The following is a 23,519-nucleotide window of genomic DNA, read 5'->3' as shown; positions in this document are numbered from 1 at the left end:
GCTTTGGGATAATTGCTAGGAATAAATTACGATCTCAAAAACTTTCACCGCTCTAAGAATTTATAATAACACGCTGCAAGAAATTTTTACGTAAATAATTTGATAAAATGGGAGATTAAATAATGATTAATAATAAGGAAAAAATTATACATTCCATCTTATTATGCTATCTTATTATCCTAATCCGACTATTCTTCTATTTAACCCGCATTTTATAATTCTGCTTTAGAAAACTAGAAATATAACGTAATTGCGGGCTGTTAGCACTATTATGCAACAGGTAATATCGTATCAATATCGTTTTTATACTAAAAGAGGTATCTACGTAATATTATCGCAATAAAACATTGTTGTATAACGCTATTATTTCTCCAAACCGCCACTTAAGTTGTTCTCGTTTAATGAATAATAATGCAGAATCGGCAGCGGTATTTTTAATAAGCACTACTTTACAAGATGTCTTGTTTTCTATTGAAATGCTTTGTATTGCATTGAATATTATCATCGTGTAATTCAGCCAGCCTTAATCAATGGGAATTTATTTGTCTGCCATTATTATTCAATATAATGACCGAATAATTATAACGATACCGGCCTTTGTCGCATTAGCCTGCTCGTTGCTGTAGTAAAGATTCTCGACGATCGTTGCGCGATCGCGTCACGTTAATTTATATCGGTTAAAAGGACATTCTCTTCTTTGTCTCTTCTTTCGCGAGACGTGAACGGATTGCAAATTGAATCGCCACAATATTCGTCGTCGCGACGACGGGCCGGGGGGGAAGAACACTTAAGACGGTGGAAACACGGTGATACGGCGGCGGATTATTAAGGTAATTGCATAGGAGAAGCACGAGATGAGGGGGCCGGCCATGAAATAGGAATGCATTTTGCATTACGGGCGGTCCGCTTTCACCTGCGGCGATTCCGAAGGCACGAGGCAACGGGATGAAATCTCATTGTCCTCGCTATCAATTAACGTCGCTCGTGACGGCAATCTCACAGTTCCAGGACGCCCCCGCGTCATCGAGCCAATTTTCGTCAAATAAAGATTCGTTTAATTGACGCGGAAAAGTTAGTGTATCACGAAAATCTTTCATCGCGAAAGAAAATATATAATTTATGGAAAAAATATTTTCAGTGCAGAATATTTCATAACGAAAAATAATATATCTTTAAAAAAATATCAGTATTTTTTTTCTAATTATACAGGAAGATGTGATGGCTTCTAATGTCAGTGTTTTTGCGATAATATGTGTATTTTATAAGTTTATACCACTTTTTTATAAAAATTCTAATAGCACCTGCTGGCATTTCACGAGATGGCTAGTATCCTTGTAAAGTGCCGTGCTTTGTGAAAAACCTATGACAAATTATACGTGCGCAGGAAGTCTTACTTGAAGTGCCGCCAATTTTTACAAATAACAGCAGTGAAAGGAAAGGCGAAGGTCGAAATATGTGCAAACACGGCCGTACAGGATGTCCACACAAAGGTACGATATTTTTCGTTTTTATAAATTTATCGTAATGCATCTCGCAAAAGTGGCGCAATATCATCTCGCAGCGTGTATTACGTGTAATTCTCTATAACTTCATCCGTTGAAATTCCTTAAACGCTGGAAAGAGTTGCAAAAGAACCGAATAGCGTCAGGATTGTTTATGCTGATTGACTTTCTGCCATAAACTTTAGCCTCCACGCTAATTCTTTTCCGACAATATAATAAATACAATAATACTAAAACATTGATTAGGCATAGTTATTTTACTTTCACAGCTTCCATTCGCCACAAATATGAATACTTTCTACAGCGAGGAGAAATTATGTTTTTCTAATCGCTATATAGCGACGCGCGTCCCAAGGCTCGCGTTACTTATCGTCAGAACAGCTATTATGCAAACCGATTAACGTTTTGAGCGAACATCGATGTGCAGATTCTGGAGTGCTCTTGTTTGCGACAAGTTTATATAGATATTCAATGGGACAAATCGCGAATTTCTCTCACTTTCACCCTCGTCACAACAGCCATTTGCTTAGTTTGCGCAGAGCATCGGTCAAGCGAACTGGTCGATGAGAGAAGCCGAATGATTGGAAAGGGATATTGGATATCCTTGCAGAACACTAAACCGGAGAATGTAACAGAAAGGCGCTCGACCGAATTTAGATAGAAAGGTTGACATTGTGCGCGATCTTTTCTCATCGAAATTCTTCATTGCTTATTACGAAATTGTGTAATATATACGCGTCTGATGAAAATCTCCGCGCGGCCAAGTAATTAATTTGCCTCGTAAGGCGTAATTTTTGATGGTTTTATGCAGGACGGCGTGTCCGGCGTCCGTGGGGCCGTGCGAATGTTGAAGGCGTGCAATCATCAGCACCCCGTATATCCGGGCATTCAATTCGACGATTCGCCTCGTCCTTCCACGGATTCGCCTTATTCTACTATCTTGCTTGTTCTTATTTTTCGCAACGAGCCTTAAAAGGATATGTTCTGTAGGAACAGCTTTGAAACTTCTATTAAAAGGTAACGCAATTCTCAAGATTCTCAAGTCTCCGCAGTAATCGTAAGAATTTTTTGGACAATACTTCCAATAATTAATAGCAATATGATTTAAAAGTAGAGAGTTTTTGAAACTCTGAAAACGATGTATTTCGATCCATAAATCGTCAATCTCTCTCATTTATTGTATAATATATACATTCACATAATTAATGATACATTGATGTATAAATTACAATGTAAATGTCAGAATTATTATTTCGATAATGCAGCATAAAAGAGAGGAGATTCTCACTTAATTAGTTAACAATTTAATTAAATGAAACGTGTGAAAAGTGACTTGCAAAGGTTTAAAATGCGAAAACGTAATAGCAGATACTTTTCAATCATTAACGTCGACCCGGAATAACAGTCAATTACGAATGAATGGTAATATCCGGAATAATGCGGCCGTTCACATTGGTTTCCTATCAAACCAATTTGAGTTTGATTCGAGTGCCCGAAGCCCGTGCAGGAAATCGATGCTCGCGGTGAATTACGAAAGTTTCGCGAAGTCGGGCGTGTTTCCTCCGACAAGCCGCGCGGCCGGCTCCGACACGGAGGCAGGCGAAATACCGTCGGATGCAACATCCTGAGCGGCATCCCGGGACATGAGCCAGCGCGTACGTACGCGTCTCGGACGCGGCGAACGCGGCCGATGCGTTTCCTAATCCCAGGCGCTGCGTACAGCGCCTCTCGTTTCTTCCTGCGGGCGAGAGGATCGTAGCAGCGCATATTTCTGTAAGAGTCGACGAACTGACCCACGATTCCAATCAGAAGTTGCATAAGAACGAGTAACACGCGCACACCTCCGATCGCCTCTCACTTCTCCCGCTTGCCTTGCGAGCTCCGGCCGAAGCGGAGCAGCTCTCTCATAAAGCCCACTCTAAGCTAACCTATAATTTGCGACAGAATTCGGGGCACAATTCCGTGTGCAGATTGATACGTCGTGCATAATGCAGAAGACATTTGCAAATTAGAGAATTAAAGATTTTAATTTTTGAACATAAAATATATGTACGAATAAGTATGCGTAATAAACTGGCAAGTTCATGATTTGCAGTTAAAAAGCTACTTACGTATAGTTCAAGTTAACAATACTAAATCAGTCAAGTCCTTACATTCATTGCGGTCTAATAGATGCGTGCATATCGGCGTTCAGCATGCTCGATGCTTAAAACACTGTGATTTGAGTTTTAAACGGGACAGGCTGCAATTGGATTGTTACGAAAAGAAAGCAGAACAATGCACGATGAATGTCGTGAATCGTAATTGGAAAATGATTGATCGCGTAATAATTTTCAGCTTTTTGCGCGCAGGTTGGAGGATGCGCGAGATGATTTATGAATACTATAACGCTTTGTAAAGTAATACGTTTGAATTGAGCGATATCTATATTTTATGCAAAGTAACATTTAAAATAGAATAAAAATTTTTTTACAATTTTGTACAACGAACTGTTTTAGGGTTCAATTTCTCAAGAAAAGAAGTCAATTAAGATAAGATAACAATAACTTGAATTGATTTTTTCCAGTCAATTACGATGCTAGAAGAAAGATGATGATTCCGAGCGCAAGACTGACGGGCGTATCTCTCCTAGAAAGATACCCAACGTACACCATGGGATCAATCGAAGGAGAGGCTTTCTCCTGGATCACGGTCCGCCGGTGGTACCCTGCCCGCGAGTTCTCCGTCGTCTCCTGGAGGGGATATCTATATAGCCTGTCCTGCTCGGGAGAGCCCGTTCAAACTGCTCGTGTTACTAAGACCGCACGTATATCACCGTGTCGAGGCACCGCGCGCCCGTAGACGCACGTTGACGCGCCAAGCTCGCGGAGCAAAACGGCTCGACGGCTGGAAGTGACGGGGGAGAATCCGACGGGGCCTAATCACGATAAGATCGGACTGCGACGGGAGGACATGTGCCAGTGGTGCGATGTGAGCGAGTGCGAGGGGCGCGGTCAGTAAACAAAAGCGATAATCGCCGAGTGAAGTTCGCAGAAAGAGAGAAAGGGAGGAAGAGCGAGGAGAAAGGAGAAGCGGAGAAGAACGAGCCAGTAGGTCGAGGGTGGCGTTGCGGCGACCCAGTGCGGAAGTACAGCCGCCCTGCACAATGGTGAGTTTGTTGGCATTGCGGTGGACCGCATGCGAAAGCCTGTGCGTTCGGAATTTTCGAGTTCATTTACGCGAATTGCAGCCGTTGGTGTACGTAATTTATATTCGACCGCAATTGTCATAAAGGAAAACAATAGACGAAAAATATCTCTTATTTTGTGAAACAAGTTATTATTACAATTTTCATAAAATTTCTATTATACAAAAGTGAGATCAAAATATTGCAGGAATTACTCAATTATTTAAATTATATTAATTTTGTAAAATTGAATATTTAATGATTGATGATTTTTCTGATTTGAAAAAGTTATGTTGGAAAAAAATATTTTACAACACCTTGCATTTTAATAAAATAACTTTGCGATATCTACTGATAGATAATAATCCGACGATTGATTACACTAAAAGAAATTTCGAGCGCAGAGTTTTTCGAAACGATCGTTTATATGGGATTTCCTAAAATATACAATGAAATAAATATGCTAATATCACTTCTGGGCGTCCATTTCACGCAATGCGCAAAAGTAAAAGTAGTCCGCGCATTAATGCTTATTACATTCACGATGATAGAATCACTGTGCAACTTCGAGCGAAAAATTGATAGAAGGAGATTGCACTTTTGAGATCTGTATAAATTTACATATACGGCTCGCTTAATCGCGCCCGTCCATTAACAGAACGTGTGCATAATTAACAGTAGAAAGTAACGTTTCTCGTTGAAGTTCGGCCTCTTTAAAGAATGAAATGTGCAATCGCAAGAGGCCCCAAATGCACTATTGCTCGTCACAGTGAATAAATTCGTTTCTATTTGCGCAGCGCGCACAGATATCATTCGAATCTTTTGCCCGATGTTATTCCAAGTAATTTACATATTTCTTTGTGCGCAACATCAAAGTGATCATTCAAGATCGGAAATTGAATTCTTCCATCTCGAATAGCGATAATTGTAAAATAGACCAGTGTGTCGATGCGTCTCTCGCATTACTACGCTTTCTAACTTACGCTCCGTATGCCGATGTTGTAAATTTCACACTACGTAATTTACGGCTACTAAACGGCTTAAGAAATACCACGGAATATTAAACAGCGAGCGTTAATGTTTGGGGGGGAAAAAAATGTTCCTGGAAAAAAAAAATCTCCGTTACGCGCGTAGCTAATGAAACAGTTTATCGCGGATATTGTTGCCGAAACGAAAATACATGCAAATATTAATACAAGCTTGCGAATCGTTTCGATTCAATCCACTATAATTGGGTCGAAGTATATCATGCATATGTAATTTACGAGTTTTGATTAGCGGTTATATCGTAACCGCGGTACACATGCCGCATTTTTATGCTGAAAAATACAGATTTTAGAATAGCAGTGCGCTATAAATTCAAATAACCGGATACAAGGTGGCACAAAGATATACTTAAAAGCCGTATAAATCGGATGTTCCGGAGTTCGATGGCGCGCATTCATTATCGTGCCCCGAATTCATCCCCAAATTCATCACTGAATCCATTATCAAAAAAAAAGGAAAAAAAAGAAAAAAGATGGAAAGAGAAAGTAGTGCGAGTTCTTACGCGAAATGTCATTTTACGCGTATCGATAACAACTGCCGACGCCTTTCTTTCGAAAGCACGTTTCACGAGTATCTAGATCTCGTTCAAGATATTACACACATAATTAGATATGATTAATTGCATAATTTCTCTCGGTCGGCTATTTCGTTTATGCAAAGCTGTAGAGTTTAAATGGCAACTTTAGTGTCTGCTATTCACATTATAATTATCTCGAAGATTTTACACTTAATTATAAACTCTACGTTTTCAAAAATATTACAGCGACGGGCAATTATCTTTTCAAAATTTTACGACTTGCTGTAAAAAAAAAAGAAAATTATTTCTCCTTACGCCGGAATAAGACGGGTCTAATCAGCGTGTAATTCCTCCGTCGAAAAAAAACAGGCGGATCGAGAGAGGCAGCCGGTCGCCGACCTCCTGAAATGCAGCATAAGGAGCGAAGAGCTGTTCACACACTGACCCGCATTTCGTCCCCGCCGGCGAACAGCTTCGCGACTTTTGCCTATTATTCGATTTTTCATAGCGCGGGCGCGATTCCGTAGGCTGCTCCTTTCTCTCGGCCCAGGCCGTTTCGATAGGGCGCTCGAGTGAAATCTGAATTTGAGTTCAATCGCCTGCCCCCCCCCCACCACCCCTCCCCCTTCCGTGATCGCGTGATTCGATGCCCGAGTTACAATTCGCGGCCCACTTGCACCCGCGGTGCATAACGTGAAATTTTCTCAATCAGGACGAACGAAATGTTCCATCAGATTGCATAGATTTCTTGTACAGATTTCTGTGTGCGCGTTTTTTTCCCTCCCCCCCCCGGAAATTTGTGCACCTCAAATAATTTACGCGCAACTGGGTCAAATGCTTTTGCCCTCGGGCGAGCAAATTTTGATTTCCAATACGTGTGACGGTATGCGGCGTCGTTTAGTTGGCCAATATTCGCGTCCGTTAGATTCTAATTAATGATAACATGGTCGCGTACGAGGTCATTAATTAATTAAGCATCTGCACGCGATTATTCACTCTCCAGAGAGAAGGCTGTTTATTGTTGATTCGCGTGCTTTAAAAATAGAAAACGTGCGAAATAATTTTCAATGTAAAAATAAACAGCGAATATTGTTTCACTGATACATTTTCGAAGTTCAATTTCGCCAATATATTTCCGCGATGCATTTTGCAGATAAATATTTCCGAAGAATTTAATTAATGACGCGCGAGAAACATGTTCTATTAACGTCGAAGTTTGTGAAGCGGCAAAATTATTCTTCACGAAATAAAGTTTCAAACGAGCAACGACGACGGCAAGAGGAATGATTTTCCTACGCTGGAAGGTCAACCGTAGGCGGAAGTCCTTGCGACGAAAGTCTAAGTGGCACACAACCGGACGAGAAGAAAAGGAATCCCTCGCCTCCGGCTTCTTAATAGTTCCATCGCGTGCCGCTCTCGCGAGCGAAATGAAACTAGGAAAAATTTGCAATCTCTAATTACGTTTTGCCGCGACGAACTTGCGCGTCACGCTATTGACACTTAAGCGAGTAAAGTCGCCTCGTCGCGTGAAGAGGGAGAAATTCTTTCGAGAGAAGCGCGCATCCCAATCTTGTACGACGAATGCGCGACTTTATTACATTTTCGAATAAAAACATACGTAATATAATTATAATATTATCTCTTACGTGAGACTTCTTGAATATACATGTCTCGAGCAAAGTTAATTACACGTCGCTTCGATTCTTCTGCAATGCACATCGTAGAGAAACCGGGAAAGCGTGTTTGACGAACTTAGAATTAGTTACGTCACAATACTTCCCTATACGCCAATCAACGTCATAGATCATAAAAGCTTATACACGTTGTGCGAACAATGCACACAATCGGCGGCTCGCTAATTCCGCAATCGTCCTACACGCGATCGTCTCACGATCACGCCGTCATTGTCGCCCCGGGCGTATCCTGTTCAAGGATAACGACCTCGACGTGCGACGACTCGCTCGCACAACTCATTTAGCAAAAACAAATATTTATCAATTGGATCCCGCTCGAACAATTTTCCAAGATGGAAAGAAAAAATGCAGAATTTCTTTATACGATCAGTGAAGTAGTATTTTCCGTCCTCCTTCGCGGCGAGAGCGAATTTCACACTCACGCGCGCGACGCCGCTTTTCCGTCGTGCATTACTCGCACTCGTTTCCTCCATTTCCGACAGCGTGCTATTTATCTTTTCATGCTCAGAAGTCGCACGAGTAAGCGATCCCTCGCGATAGCCGGGGAACCACCGTCCGGATCGGTCGCGGTGCAGCGCGCCCGAGCGGAAGCCAAAAAGTTCGAAGGCGAAAGTAAAGGTGGAGCGCCGCGAAGAAAGTCGGTGAGAATAAGTGGCACGCCGATGAGGCGTGGACCATCCGACCGGATCGAACATGTGAAACCTGCCGATGATCTCCCGGTGACAGGAATCGAGCGGATCGATCGTTTCACTGAGAAAAATATCGCGCGCTCCCCCGACGCTCGCGTCAAAACGGCACCGTCGGGACGATAAATCTGCCCGTCACAAACAAATGCGAATGCCATTCCGCAGAAATGCGCGATTGTTCAGCCGCAGAAATGAATTCATAAAATATCCAGATATCCGACGGATATCGCTTTTCCCGATGGAAAACAATCGCGCACTTACTTATACTTGCCTTACATATCGCGGGTCTTCATCGGAACAACAGATTCGCCGCAGCTGTTACACGCAGAAAGAACAATGGCTCGCGGGAATTATAATGAGATTGAACAACGTTCGCGATTCAAGATATACAGCGGACTTTTAGTGAAAACGCGCATCACCGACAGATACCATCTTCTCGAATAAAGTCGACATCGCTTGTTTAATGTGACAAATGAGTGTGTCGCAAATTGAATTTCCGCTAGACGAGTCCTCCCTTCGAAAATTCCTTTACGCAACTGCGTTCTCTCCGTTCTATTTCCACTTGTTGTGAACGACGTTGCGCTCGAAGTTAATTTAACCAATCCGGTTTTCATTGCGTAGCAATTAAGCACGCGGCAATTAAACGATGAGTTACTGCATAATCTCCGGAACAAAATACGTTTTACAAATGAGTCACGGTTGCAGGATGTTATCGCGGAACACACGCCACTTCCGAGTCGGCGTGTAAAGATTGTTAAAGGAAACACGAGACTTGCATCGTTCGTTCAGTACTTTTCTCTTGGAGCGCGCGCGCGCGCGCGCCGAGCACCCTCTCGAAACCTAAGAAACGAAAGTTTCCGAGCGACTACCGGATAGTGCAAACATACAAGTAGAGCGTGAAATACCGAAGGCCGCGAATATATGACATTTTTGCGAACGGTACCTTCGATCGGGTCACTCGACCCGCCACATATCATTTCCTGGATGTAATACATTTAAATAGAGGCATCTTCGTGAATGAAGTAGCTGTCAGTTTTTTTAGACGTACTTACAACAAATTCGCATTTTCATAGCTACAATAATTGTAGCGTATTAAATTTCTCAAATAAAGAGAAGATTTAGTTGTCATGAAAGCCGGTTTATAGGATGTTTTATGGATAATTGTGGAGAAAACTGCAACATGCATGATTTACAGCAATCATTATACTCCACTTTAACACTGTCAGCCAACGTTCAACCGTAGCGAAATATATAAAATATACATATTTCTTCTTTAATCTATCTTAAATTTACTTATATTTTTCAAATGCTCAAATTCCGAAGTATTCAATTTTTCGATATCATTATTTTTTATATTTTTTTAATAAATTTGTGTTCAATTTAAAAATTTAGCACACACTCGAAGGAATTTCTTTAACAATGTAATTGAATTTTCTGCGGTGCTCAACGTGTTGAAAGCGCGATTGAACGACGTCGCCGAGACCGCGCCTTTACCGAAGACGCCAGCTGGCTTCTTCGCGCGTTCACGCCTTACGCGGGAGAAAGGTGCTCGACCTCCTTTTTAACACCATCCTGATCCGGCATCTGGCGCGCACGAAACGATTGATAATTGCACGCATTACCGGCGGAATTGGCGATGTTGGGTGAGCAAAGCCCAACGAGACCGGATAATATCGCGCCGATGCTTTATGCGCTCCTCCATTTAGAGAAAGTCATTTCTTTCGACGGGCACGACGATCAGATCGCTTCAATCACACCCGCGACTAGGATACGTGGGAAGCTATTGGCCAGGATTGAAAGCGGAATTACGACGGAACCGCCATTGTTACGGAACGACGTGCCTTCGACCGTGTAGCTAGAAAAATTGTTCTTGGGAAATTTCTTGAAAACTGTTTTTTTTAAAACTGTTCCCTTTACCTATCCGATAGATTTTATCTATCTGATTGATGTTGAATAACTGTGAAGGAAAATATATAATTTATATTTCAACATAAAAAATGTAACGCGCAAACTCGCGAGAATCGATTATGCTAGCGTGTTTCACGGAGATCAGCTAATTTCAATATTTGTTTTTGATGCGTTTAGATTTTTAGAAAGATAACTGCGCGTATGATATGATTAGAACTATTTAATTAGAATTTATTTCTCTGATCTTTCATCGATACCGCTGCTTTCGCCGATTGATTCGCAGTAAATTCTCTGTCGGAATTTTGTTGCTCCGTGCATGCGCGCGATACATATATACAATCGAACATTCCGCCGGCGCAATCGATTTCTTTTCTTCCCGACGAGGAACCCGCGCTGAGGATCGCATCGTTATTTTACACTCGATGGATTCGTTTCTAAAAACAAGCGGGCGGAATGCGCTCGGAAAGAATCGCGAAGAAAGCAGAAAAATCGCATGCCGTGTCCGACACGCGATCTTCCGTAATGAAAATTGCATATAAGCGCATATGCATCGGGGCTCGTAATCAAAATCATGTCAGTGGCACGCAGACTTGACTGATGCGCATTAGAAAAATAAAAGAGAAACATCGTAAAATCTAGGAACTGGTGGATTTTCCACAATGCGTTCACTTCGTTGATGATATCATCGGTGTGTCGATGATATCACTCTGCAAACATTAATTACGAATAATATAAAAATGAGATAATACCGTTGAATTGCTTCAGCCCGTATTTCTTCCAGATTGCCGATAATCTCTTTGCGTTAAACCTCGCTCGCAAGGAGTTGGATAATGAAGAAAAATCTCTTATTTCTATCTGAACGCTTACTCGCGCGAATGGTCACGCTCTTGCTGATACGCTCGCGAATGTGAAATAGGTTGAAGATAGTGGTCGCATGTCCATATTTTCCGCGTTCGTAACTAGAAGGCCGACTACATTCACTGGAACATTATGTCGCTCGACACTGCCTGCAAATATTTGCTACGAAATGAGTCGCGATATTACAAAGGAGATCACAGATACAATATCGCGTGTTTTTAAAAGATTTTAATCCATTATTCGTAGAGCGAATCGTTCGTGTTCGTCAGTGATTATTTATTTTAATTATTCCTTACAGATTATTATCAATAGTTCGTTCAAAATCGCACCTTTTCTCAACGTGTTGCAATGTTTCTTTTTTTTTTTATACGAAGATCGAACAAATAGACATGAGTAACAACTTTAGTGAAAGTCGTCTTTACACACGCAAATGGGTTTAGTGACTCACGCTTACAGCACTATCATTCGAGCTGTAATTTACGAGTGGTTTGATATTACTTATTTGTTGGCAAATCGCGGATAAAAACCGGATACTTCGTGATAGATCTACTGCATTACGAGACACGCTCGTCAGCGATTTGTTTCTTCGTCTAATGACTTATACAGCAGAAAGGTGCATTTACGCCAGCGTGCAAATTCGCAGAGGTAGAAGCGAAATGGAAAAGCAGATATTGAGGGAATCGTGAGCTGCATTGTTTCGATCGAACAATGTGCGTCACTCGCATCTCTATTCAAGATGAACAGTCAATCAGTGATACTTGCAATCTGCGCGAAACGAATCAATTGCGAGCGTCAGTAATCGTAGTGTATGAAACTTTGTCACTTGAACAGGAATATTAATAATGTCACACGCAAATATTAATGCAACATTCAATTTTGCGCATTGTATTAATTATTTTTGAATCGTAAATACCATTTTAAGTTTTTGAATAACATATATAAAATTTTATTTACTAACTTGTGTGTGATTATGCTTTTTATTTCGCGACACATATTTATGTATAACATTTTAATTAAGTTTATATAATTCTGTAATTAATGGAAAATACGTGTGAGTCTGATAAGGCTTGATTCATTTCTATTAATCGGGTGGTAGAATCTCTATCATTTTCTAATTAAATGTGAAATGATTACAACAACAATGAGATAATGCAATAAATTTGTTTCGCACTTCATGAAATTTTGTTAAAGATGAGAAAAGTTTGACAGAAATTAGCATTAAAACTAATTATTTCGTAACAAATGACTATTATTATTTTCTAGACGCAATAGTGTCTTCTCATCGTTGACAATCTACTTCCATAAATCTCTTCCCACAGTAAAGAAACAATTTATTCAAAGATTTTGATCAATATGAAAGTTTATGAAATGTTTAATGAGTATTGATGATAATATCGGAAATGATTAACAGCGCCGCCTCTACCGCCGTAGTGGTTCTGTCCTATTGCGAGTTTCATTAAACCGCAGATTCCATTAAAAGCCATAAGCGAGTTGTGGCCATCTCATCCCGCGATAAGTACTTCACTCATTTATTCACATTGTGATAGATGCGGTGAGACTGCGGTCGGTTTCTTGTTGTTTCCCCGCTTGTTATTCCGAGACTGTTATTCCACGTCTTGTCCTACGATGCTCCCTTTGTTATTCTACATTTCGTAACGAATAAAATAACACGCTCCGTCCGAAAGTGCTGCTCCATTATTCTACAAACGGGAACGTTTTGCGCTCGTATTTTTGTCTATCTAAATAGAATATTCAATGGTCCGGCGATTGGATTCGGAGGACAAAACGCGCTCGATATTTCGAAACTACGCTCGCACACGGCTTGCGCGACGCGAGAGGGGTTTATTTTTAAAATATGAATCACGCCGAACGCGGGGACTGATGTCGATGTTGACCCAGATCCACCGTGCAAAAGTCAATCAGAGCAATTTTACGCTGTCAACAGACAGCCGGGTACGTGCCGCGTCTCGCCGGGGTTAATTATTCCCGCGATCGATTGAATCGATGTTGTTGGTTTTAGATTGTGCGGCGGTGCCTCACGCCGACCGCGGTATTCATCGCCCTAACGTTGTTAGGCGGATTCGACGGAAGCGCGGCCGAACGATGGTCGCGGCAGGTCTCCAACAGCGAGTGGATCCCGCTGGCTAATCCGCAGAGAGCCGGCCAGCTACCGCAGGAGGATGCGAGAGGCGGGCTCTTGACCAGCGCCACGCATCTGCCGAATCCGATACAATCGCTCGCTTTACCGCCCGCCCTTCAGCATCAATACCAGGAACAGCTGATTCAGTTGCAAAAGACGCAGGAGAGCATTCAAAAGCTCCTTCTGCTGCAGCAACAGCTCAGAGCCCAGCAGCAAATTCTTCAGGTGAAAAAAAAAGAAAAGAAAATCTCGCTTGCGTTAGTAATTAATTCATTTTTTTTTTAAATCGAAAATACTCATCCTGCGTTTTTGTTTAAAGTCTCAGGCGTACGTGCCGTACAGCAGTGCCGAGGACGAGAAGCAAGCGCTACCGCCGAGCGCCGTGCAAGCGCCGGAGACTCTGATCCCGCCGCATCCGTCATCAGACGCGCTTCCACCGGTCTATCCGCCTCAGAATTTCCTATCTCAGAGACCGGGACTGGTCCATCAGAATCTGAACGAGGGCCAAGTTGTGCTGCAGCACGGCGAGAGCGCGGAGGACGCGCAAGAAAGACCGCCGCATACGTACGTGCCGAAGCAAGGAAGTCAGAGACCCGACGGGAAACGTCTGAAGGGACACCAAGGCTTACCGCAATCTTCTCTGATCGGAAGCAATGAAGAGGAGGAGGTTCGTACAATCCTCGCGCACTTTGCTTTCTTCCGGATTGTGTAATTTATCCATTGACCGATTTCTACTTGTGCATTTCTGCGATATTATCACTAATCGCTAAGCTAAATAGAATTAGAGCGTGTATAGAATACGCGGGATGCGTAATATCAACCGAGCGAAACCGGAACTGCGAGCAAGATTTGATAAATTAATCTTGGCTTGTTAGAATTATAATAGTAATTAATTTTAACGAATCGTGAATTTTACAAAAAAAGTAAATTTACAGAATTTGTTTTAGATTTTTGATTTGTATTGATAATAGATTATTTTTATTAAATTGAATAAATAATATCAAAACAGCAAATGATAAAAATCAAATTTAATCAAATTAATAATCAATATATTTATTATATAACAATAAGTTCCAACAATGTTAATTAATAAATGTTAAAAAATTAAGAAACTACTTCCAATTAAATCAATCCAATATTTATACAAAGCCAGGATTAAGCAATTTTCCATTGAAAAATTTATAAGCCAAAATTAAGGGCATATATTTGAACAATCGCAAAAACTCATAGGTTCAACTGGTGTACGTTCCGGCGGAAACGTTGGCGCAAAGAGGTCAGCTGAAGAGGAATCGCGGAAGAAAGCCATATCCCGTTCGCCAGCAGCAACGAGAGAACATCGAACAAGGGAACATCGACCAGGCCTCGCTCTCGCCCGAGCAAGCGGCCTTCGCGCGGCAGGTGCTGCAGCAGATTCAGAAGGACCACGAGGATAATGCGCATTTCTTGAACGAGGAGCGCACGAGGGAATTCACGAGATTGAACGAGGAGCAGAAGGCGCTCGAGCGGAAGACGCGATTGCAGCAGGAAGCGCTGCAGCGGGAGCAAGAACTGTTGCGCCAGAAGGAAGCTGAGAAGAAGCGCAAGGAGTTGGAAAGGCTGGAGGAGATAGCGAAGCAGCGCGAGCTGGACCGAATCCGCGAGACTAGAGAGAAGCAGAGGCAGGAGGAACTCGAGCGACGACGAGTCGCCGAGATTCGCGTGAAGGAGGAGAAGCGCCGAGAGGAGGAGGCGCAACAGCGCGAGGATAGGCAGAAGCAGCTCGAACTGGAGAGCCAGCAGAGAGATCAGCTGCGGACCGTCAATCACGGTCTGCTTCAGCAAAATCCTCAGTCGCAAGCGCTGGTGCGCGAACAGCCGCATCGCCAGCATCTCGCGGACGGCACGAGGGCCAAGAAGATCCGCAACAGGCCGCGCCAGCGAGTTAATCAGGAACAATCGGGCTACCACGAGGTAGCCGCGACCACGCCGTCGCCGAATCAGCCGCCGCTCTCCGTTTACATGGGTGGTTCCAGCTCCAAGCTGGAGTCTGTCAAGGTCACCGATGTTCTGCGACTTCTAAGAGATGCGAAGACCATCGCCGTCTTGGACAACGTCGGTCCGGAGTCGCCGCAGGTCTTCGTGGGTCCGTCAAATCTCGACCCGCCGTACGGATATGCGAAATTCGATCTGCCGTATCTGTCGTCGATCGATCACAACAGAGTGGAGCGTAAGGTCGACAAGCTGCCCTTCTTCGTGGCGCCGTTGAGCTTCGATCCGCCGCCCGGTTACTCGAAGATTCCATTCCCGGCGCCGCATATCGGCTCCGTCGTCGTCAACACGCTGTCGGAGGTGTCGTCGGACAGCGCGCCGGTCGACGAGCAAAATCCCAACCCGATGCCGCTGATCGAGCCGAATTCTTACACCGACGCCGATCAAAGCGGATCGATCGCCACCACCGCGTCGTACGATTCATCGAGCGCCTCGCCGAACTTCCGCGCGGATTCCAACGGCCCGAAATACGAGCCCTCTCACTCGACGCCGCCCACGGGCTCGAGATTCAGATTCAGACAATACTACGACGGCAAGCCGGCGTCCGTAGTTAGCACGTCGTATTATGAACGCGAACAGTCGGCGAAGGCGAAGCCGAGCAAGTATTACGAGCAGGAATCCAAATCGACCACTCCTCAGTCACCCAAGTTTGACACAACGGTTAGCTACAGACAAGAGGTTTCCTATTCCAGCACGCCGAGTTTCCAGGACGAAGCGGTGAATTCGCACGATCCATCCGCAAAAGAGCAGGACTTGGCAGCTCAATTAGCGCTCATTAATCAGGAGCTCGAGCAGCAGAGGGAGAGCCAGAGATACAACACCGCCGAACAGTATCACGGCCAGAGCAATCTGGAATCGTACGACGCCAATGACGTCAGAGCGCCGGTTGGATCGGCGCAATATAATTTGCCAGCGGAATTACCGCCAATTTCGCCGCACCTGCCCGGCTTGATAAACTCATTGTTGGACAAGCAGGAGGGAAATCTTCCGGTCGCCACGACGCCGCCCACGATGACCACGACCTCGACGCCGGCAACGACGACCGCTCGCTTGAATTCCACGACTTACAGGCCGCGAACAAGGTGGGTGTGTGTTTAAAATGTGACAAAAGCGCATGTGAATCGTTTCATAGTTGCACGTTACTTTTGTATAATTTATAACTTGCGTTCAAAATTTTTTCTTCACTTATATCTTGCCATTTTTATGCCATTTTGACATTACGCGCGTCGTAAATGATGTGAAATTTTTTCTGGCATAAAACTGTCGCGCGTAAAACTTTTATGCCATTTCATATTAATATCTAGAATTGTAGAGCGTCGATGCAACATTCTCGGTTTTACCGTGCATGTCAGCGGTAATGTATTAAAATTGCATACACAGAAGCAGAGTTGTACCCACGAGATCCAGAACGACTCAGGCGCCGGCTAATAAAACGGATAGAGCTCGAAGACCAACGTACAACAGATCCAAATCCAGATTCTCGACTACGACGGAGGAGTATCACGAACCCTCTTACGAGCCAACGAAGGCGAGGGCGCCGGAAACCACGCAGAAGCCGAACGCGATCGAACACAGGAGACCAACGTCTAGAACGCAAAAACTTAGAACTCGGGACAGAACGAGTTCTGCGGTACGATTCATTTTAAATTCCTGTTCGTGAAATTTTTAAAAAATCTTAAAAAAAAAACATATACAAAATATGAAAAATAAAATAACGAAATGTCTAAAAATAGTCTTCCCGACTAACGCAGGTTCAGAGTCACAACACTCAGCCGGGCGACTTGGAGAATTATCCGACGCAGAGCGACTCTCAGGGTAATGTATCTCCCGACGCGTACTCGCCGGCGAACGGACCCGCCTCTAATCTCCAGCAGAAGGAAACTCCGTCGCCGGGAGTGAGCGATTACACCCGGGAGAATTATTCGCCGACCACTGCCACGCAAACCGAAAATTATCCGCCGCTGCGCGAGTTTACGGTCCAGCATGGCGTGCCCTTGGTATCCGGCGATTACTCCAGGAGTCAGAATTATCCGCAGAACCAGCCGCAGGAAGCGAACTACCGGCAAAGTGCGACGTACGATCAGAACGGCGGCTTCGAGCAGGCGGCGCTCGAGATGACCCCCGTGAACGGATTCAATTATCAAATCGCGAGTGTGAATTCACCGGATCACACGAGTCCCGAGAGACCGCGGTATCAAAGCAAGCTGGAGGACGCCAATTACAATCTGGCCAGCACGGAGGACCCGCGAATCCGGGAGGAACATCGATATTCCCCGATTTACGAGGTCAGCGTGGCGCAAACTCAGCCGGATTACAACTCGTTCCGCAATGTTGACGACGGCAAGATCGAAAACGGGGCGACGGAGACCGATCCGGGCGCGTCGCCGATTTTCGTTCCGCTCCAGCAGAGCAAGCACGAGGAGTACGAGCTGCGGATTCCCTCCACGGAGAGACCGCTCGTCGAAGTACGCATGTCAAATTGATATTGAATTGATACTGAATTCGAACAAGTGTTTTAATCGCTTGATGCGTTTCCCAGAATCCGCTTCGGTCGTTGAAATTTTATCGAAAATGCAATAAATTATAATTGATCGTAGTGAATCTATAAATAAATACAGATTTTATTTAATCATCGTTAAAACTCTCTCCGCTTTCAGATTAGCACGAAGAGCACGACCACCCCGGCGAATTTAATAATACGTCAGCGAGTTCGAGGTCGATTGAGCGGGAGTCGCCCTCATCAAGACTCCGCGGTTCAGACGCGGCCCCGCGGCTCTCAGGACGAATACGTGCGCTTCAGCGTCGTGAGTCACGATTCCACTCGCACGAATCAACGGCAGCGCGATGGAACGAGGACGAGGCCGCGCGTGCGTCCGCAAAGTCACGGATCGCAGGTGCAGACCGAGGGTAACGAATACATAAAGATACACGCGGCGCAGCAGCAGAGGTTGATCGCCACCACCACGCCGCCGACGACCACCAGCACCACGACCACCGATCGCACGTCCAACGAAGACGTCGATTACGGATTTATCAGACCGCCGAACTTCCAGCCGGTTAACTCGCCGCAATCGGTGCATCCGGTGGACAGCAGATTCCAAACGCCCGTTACATATAGACCGGCTTTGTCCGAGGTGCGATGTTTTTGTGGTTTAATCCAATATGTATATCCTAAATTCTTGCCTTATTCGTTTAATTATTAATTTTTTATTTTATCGCTAGCACATATAAAATTTTTTCGTTTTTTTTTTTTTTTTCTTTCTTACGCTTGTTACTTTAAAGTAAAGTTCTAAACAGTTGATCGATCTTCAAACCTCATCTAGAATTCTTCAATTTTTTTTCAATATTACAAAGGTATTTTTTACCGAACAATTTGAATCGAAATTTTCGCGTAACGCTCCATCGATCTTCCCTACAACGGGCTTTATCGTGCACAAAACTACCCTTCTAGCTTGCTCGAGAAATAAACGCGAATAAACTTGCCGCAGATACAGCACATAATCCCCAACGACGAGACAGCGGTGGAATCCAGTCCGGCGCACATCTTGAAAAATCGTCCGAAATACCAGCAGACTCCGACCCGCCGTCCGACTACAAAAACATTCACAACGACAACGACGAGCACGACGACGGAAACGGTACCTGTTGCGACGACGATACCGGATAACAGAGCGTACACGACGAGGCAGAAAACGAGACCGGACGAGACGAAGACGACGAGGGCGCAGGGAAGAATTCGCCGACCGGCGAAGAAACGCACGACGTCGACGACAGAATCCGGCCTCGAGGCGAACAACGAATTGCCGCTGGACGAGAATTATCCTCGAATAACGCCGCAACAGCTGCCGGTGACGGCGGCGGGACAACAGCCTCTCTACGACGACAATTTCGACGTGACGCCGCAATTCGCGCTGAATCGGAATCGACCGGCGCAGTTCTACGAGGAGAGTGGCGAAAACGTAAGTAAATTTTCCGTCGCGATCGCATTGAGAGGCGACGAATAAGTGCCCATTTCAATTTTCACATTACGAACGGCATTCAGGAAGAAACGTTATTTTTTCGCAATTTCCGAATTTGCAAAATGTGATTTAGAATACAAAAATACGTCGCATTGTTGTGTGAATTTTTGCTTAAATTTATTTTTAGCGTTTTTTTTTATATATATATAAATACGACTCACTCTTTTGAATCGATCAAATGTAATGCCAATATTTCCAGTATCCTCAGGAGTTTCTTTTAAACTTCGGCAATCTGCCGGAGCAGTCGCGACGGGAGGAGTACGATCAGACTCAGTTGGCCAGTATTCACACGAAGAAGTACAGTAATTCAGGTCACGTGAGCTCGGATGCGAGCTCCGCCGGTGACATTTACGGCGCCGAGAGCCAGTGGTCCACGAAGTTGTCGAAAACGTCGTTCCAGCCGAGCTTCGCAGCCTCGAATCGCGTGGCCGACGAGACGAGGCAGAACCGAAATAGGATCCATAAGGATCAGACGAGCGAGAATGCGCCTGAGATCATCACAGCTGGACCGGAAGTGCCGTCGGTGACAATGATCGTTTCTGCCGATTATCAGAAACGCCTGAATAATGCTGACGAAGTGATGGATGCTTTCGGAAAGAAGACGAATGCGCAGGATCACACGGAGAAGCTGAACGCTACAACGGCGGTGACAAGTTCGCCGACGTCATCAGAGACACGAAACTGGATGGGTAGAGAAGAGAATTTTACGGAGCAGATTGATGATGCCCCGAAGGTGAAAATAATGGCTGACTCGACTGGCAGAAAGGTAAAATATTCTTTTGTTTTAACGTAAAAAATATTTAATATGTTTTAGAAAAATAGAAAAAAAATACTCTTATATCTCAATTTTAATAAAATTCTGAGTAAAAAGTCAAGATAAAAGTATCCGGATTTACTTTAGATTTTGTTTTTAAAAGCTAAATTTAAAATGTTTTTCTCGCGAGTATGAAGTTAATAACTTAAAAAGAAGGATAATTAATTATATGAAAATGAATTAAAATCTCAATAATGTAAAAAGTATATTTTTAAATGTTTCAAATATTTACAATAATTTCGTGCAACACGCACATTCATTTATGTGCAACGTGTTGGTATAAAAATTTCAAGCCAAATTAAAATTGCATCGCGAATCTTTTTCTCATTTTATCTCCACGAAGGGCAATATGAAGCACGCCGAAAATTAATTTTTCAGACCCGACGGAAAAGAATCCGCGTGCGAGTAAGACCTCTCCCGAATGATTTCGTCACCGCCGAATCTCAACATCATGATTCTGCGACGAATAGTCTGCATCAGGATGAGTACAAGTACAATTATGAATCAAAGACCACCACCGCTCAGCCGATTACGACGACCATCGCCGCGACTACCGGAACTGCCGCAGAAACGACGAAAAAATCAATGCTGCAGGACTTCCTGGAGGAGATGCTGAAGAAGGGCGAGGTCTCCATCCCGACTCGCGTCTATTTCGCCACAACGGAGTCGCCGACGACGACGCCGTACATTGTTTCCGACCACGGCGAGACTGCAACTTTGAAAGAAAACCACATGTCGATCGGCACGACGCTGATACCGAACGCCAGTACGGAACGCGCTGAAAGTGCAACCGGATCGAGAGACAACTCCCAGGAAGCGACTTCTAAGGAAGCTGCCGCTTTGATACAGGAAACTGAAGCGCGAAACAAGACAAAATCGGACGAGAATTCTCAGGAGGATCAAAGTGAGCAGAATAATTTGGAGGACATCGAGATGCTCAATGAAAGGTACAGCCTGCCGACGAACTATCCGGATGGATCGGGAACGTCGAGGGAAATTGAGGACGCCATGGCAGAAATGACGGGCTTCCCGGTCGCGACGGACGAGATACGGAAGCTGAGTGCCATCGAAAAACAGAAGAAGGAGCACATAATGACGCTGAGGAGGCAGAAGGTGAATGCCGGCGGGAGCGAGACGCATCCGAAGAATCACAGAGCTAAGTGGAGTGAGGTGAGGTATCCGCCGTCGGCCTTGGACAAGTCCGCGCCAAGCTCGTACTCCACGACGTCCTTCCCCAGCGTTGTCGCGCGAAACGAGGGCGACGGCAGCGTGAAAACGCTGTCCGCCTACGTGAAAGCCATCTTCGACAGCATGAAGAGCGCCGAGCGAGAAGACGGGGTGGAGATCGCGAAGGTGGTCGAATCTAAAAGCGAGACTCCCGCGAATAATTCCCGATTCAACGGTGCCGATTCTTCGGCGCGCGAGGCGAGCACGACGGTGTCCGAGGAGGTGAATCGAAGAGCCGGCACGACCGTCACGGCCGTGACGCAAGGCGCGAAGGAGAGCGCGACGAGCCGCGAAGAGGCGCGGCAGGGTGAGACGACGACGAAGGAGAGCGTCACGACTCTCGAAACGACCACGCTGATCCCGGACACGACCGCGAACACGGTCACGCCGTCCGAGGTGACGACAGAGCCGTCCACGACGACGTCCACCGCGAAGACGATAACGTCGGTGAAACAAACCGCCGGCAATGTGGCGCAGACGAATTCCACGATGCTGGGCAAGGTCCTGCGAACTTCGACAACCACGAAGGTGTCACACATGACGGAGATCTGCTACAGAGGCCGATGCGTGATGACGAAACCGAATATGGATGATTTGACGAGATGAGGGAGGTTTGATTATAATTCGCGACGTGAGAAATAGGCGATCAGGTTCTGCGGGATCATCCTCGGCACTTTTCTGTCCGGTTCTTTATCGAAAGTCAGCAGCGAGAAAGGCGATTGTGAACGGCAACATTTATTTTTATTAAGTATCTATCATTGCTTTTAATTTAGCGATGCCCTTTAATATCAATGTACTTAGATGTATTGATTCTTACTTAATATAAGATAAATATAGATTTCTAGAGAAATTCTGTAGGAAAAACAAGGAGTTATTCGCCAGACAGAAAAGTGTTAACGCACGCATCTTTCGAATCACTCTTTTTGCACATTGATCGAGATATATCGTGCTTGCGAATCGAATCTCCGAGAAATTACACAATGAGATTCTCGCTCTTTTTCAGATGGAAAATTATTGCAACTTTACGTGCGTTATTTTAATCGAAGAGAAAGATATTTTTATATATGTAAAAGTGGCAAGTGCCTAAAATTCCGGCCGAAATTACGGTTCAGCGCGATAGCGGAACGGTGAATTGATTATATCACTAAGTTTGCGCCTCACAGCCTCGCACGTGAGCGTGTAGGGAATGATCAATGTTCTCCAAGCGCCTTCATTTCGAGAGGATATTTTATCGTTGCGAGATAAGGCATCGCTCAAGATGTCGCGACAAATTATGTATGTCGGGAGTTTAAAGGCGAAATACCAGCGTGATATCGGCCGTGAGAAAGGGACATCTTCTCTACGGGGAAGGAAATTCCGCGTCGTCGGCGGCAAATCGATCGTCCGTCGCGACGTGTGCTTATAAAAAGGACCCCGAGCGTGCACAGCCGGCGTCTTTCCGGCGAGATCGAAGCGCGATGGTTCGACTGGCGTTCTCCGCCAGCGCGGGCGACCACTTTGTGTAACGCTTTAGCAGTTAAGTCTATTTAATTTAATTACATATCTGTGTCGTGTACGTGTAAGTTAAAGCGTGTAAGTATTTTAATAAAGTCGCGAGAACGCAATAAACTGCATCTGCCGTCCTTTTTTCCATTTCCCGAAGCGCGACGTGAGATACTTTAATTCCATCGTGGATCGAGTCCTTATTTATCGAAGAGAGAAATTCGTATCTTTAATTTCGCCGTCTTGCTGATGCAAACACTTGGGCAATTTTGCAGGGGATCTTATAAATACAAACAGACTCTAAGTGGTCGTCCCGATAACTTTTTCCAAGGCTTTTATCCGCGCGTCGACCGAAACCCACCCTTACGTCGTCATCGATCGGCAAGATACAACATCGCTCGTACAGATGGTGCCACGTCACGGAGGGGTGG

The 23,519-nt window shown here is 44.6% G+C and overlaps 1 protein-coding gene across 1 annotated transcript; it reads left to right on the top strand.

The window, feature by feature from the left end:
* The first annotated feature begins 3,241 nt into the window (after window positions 1–3,241).
* Window positions 3,242–23,214, top strand: LOC105676629 (mucin-2-like). Its single transcript, XM_012374673.2, has 10 exons — window positions 3,242–4,650; window positions 13,399–13,743; window positions 13,838–14,185; window positions 14,749–16,628; window positions 16,927–17,176; window positions 17,298–18,011; window positions 18,204–18,680; window positions 19,035–19,505; window positions 19,765–20,331; window positions 20,758–23,214. The coding sequence occupies exons 1-10, from the start codon at window positions 4,648–4,650 to the stop codon at window positions 22,210–22,212; spliced, it is 6,510 nt and encodes a 2,169-aa protein (XP_012230096.2). The 5' UTR covers window positions 3,242–4,647; the 3' UTR covers window positions 22,213–23,214.
* The last annotated feature ends 305 nt before the right edge of the window (window positions 23,215–23,519 follow it).

The sequence above is a fragment of the Linepithema humile genome, chromosome 3 (genome assembly GCF_040581485.1).
Source record: "Linepithema humile isolate Giens D197 chromosome 3, Lhum_UNIL_v1.0, whole genome shotgun sequence".
Lineage (NCBI taxonomy): Eukaryota > Metazoa > Arthropoda > Insecta > Hymenoptera > Formicidae > Linepithema > Linepithema humile.
This window is presented reverse-complemented; position numbering and strand designations above follow the sequence as displayed.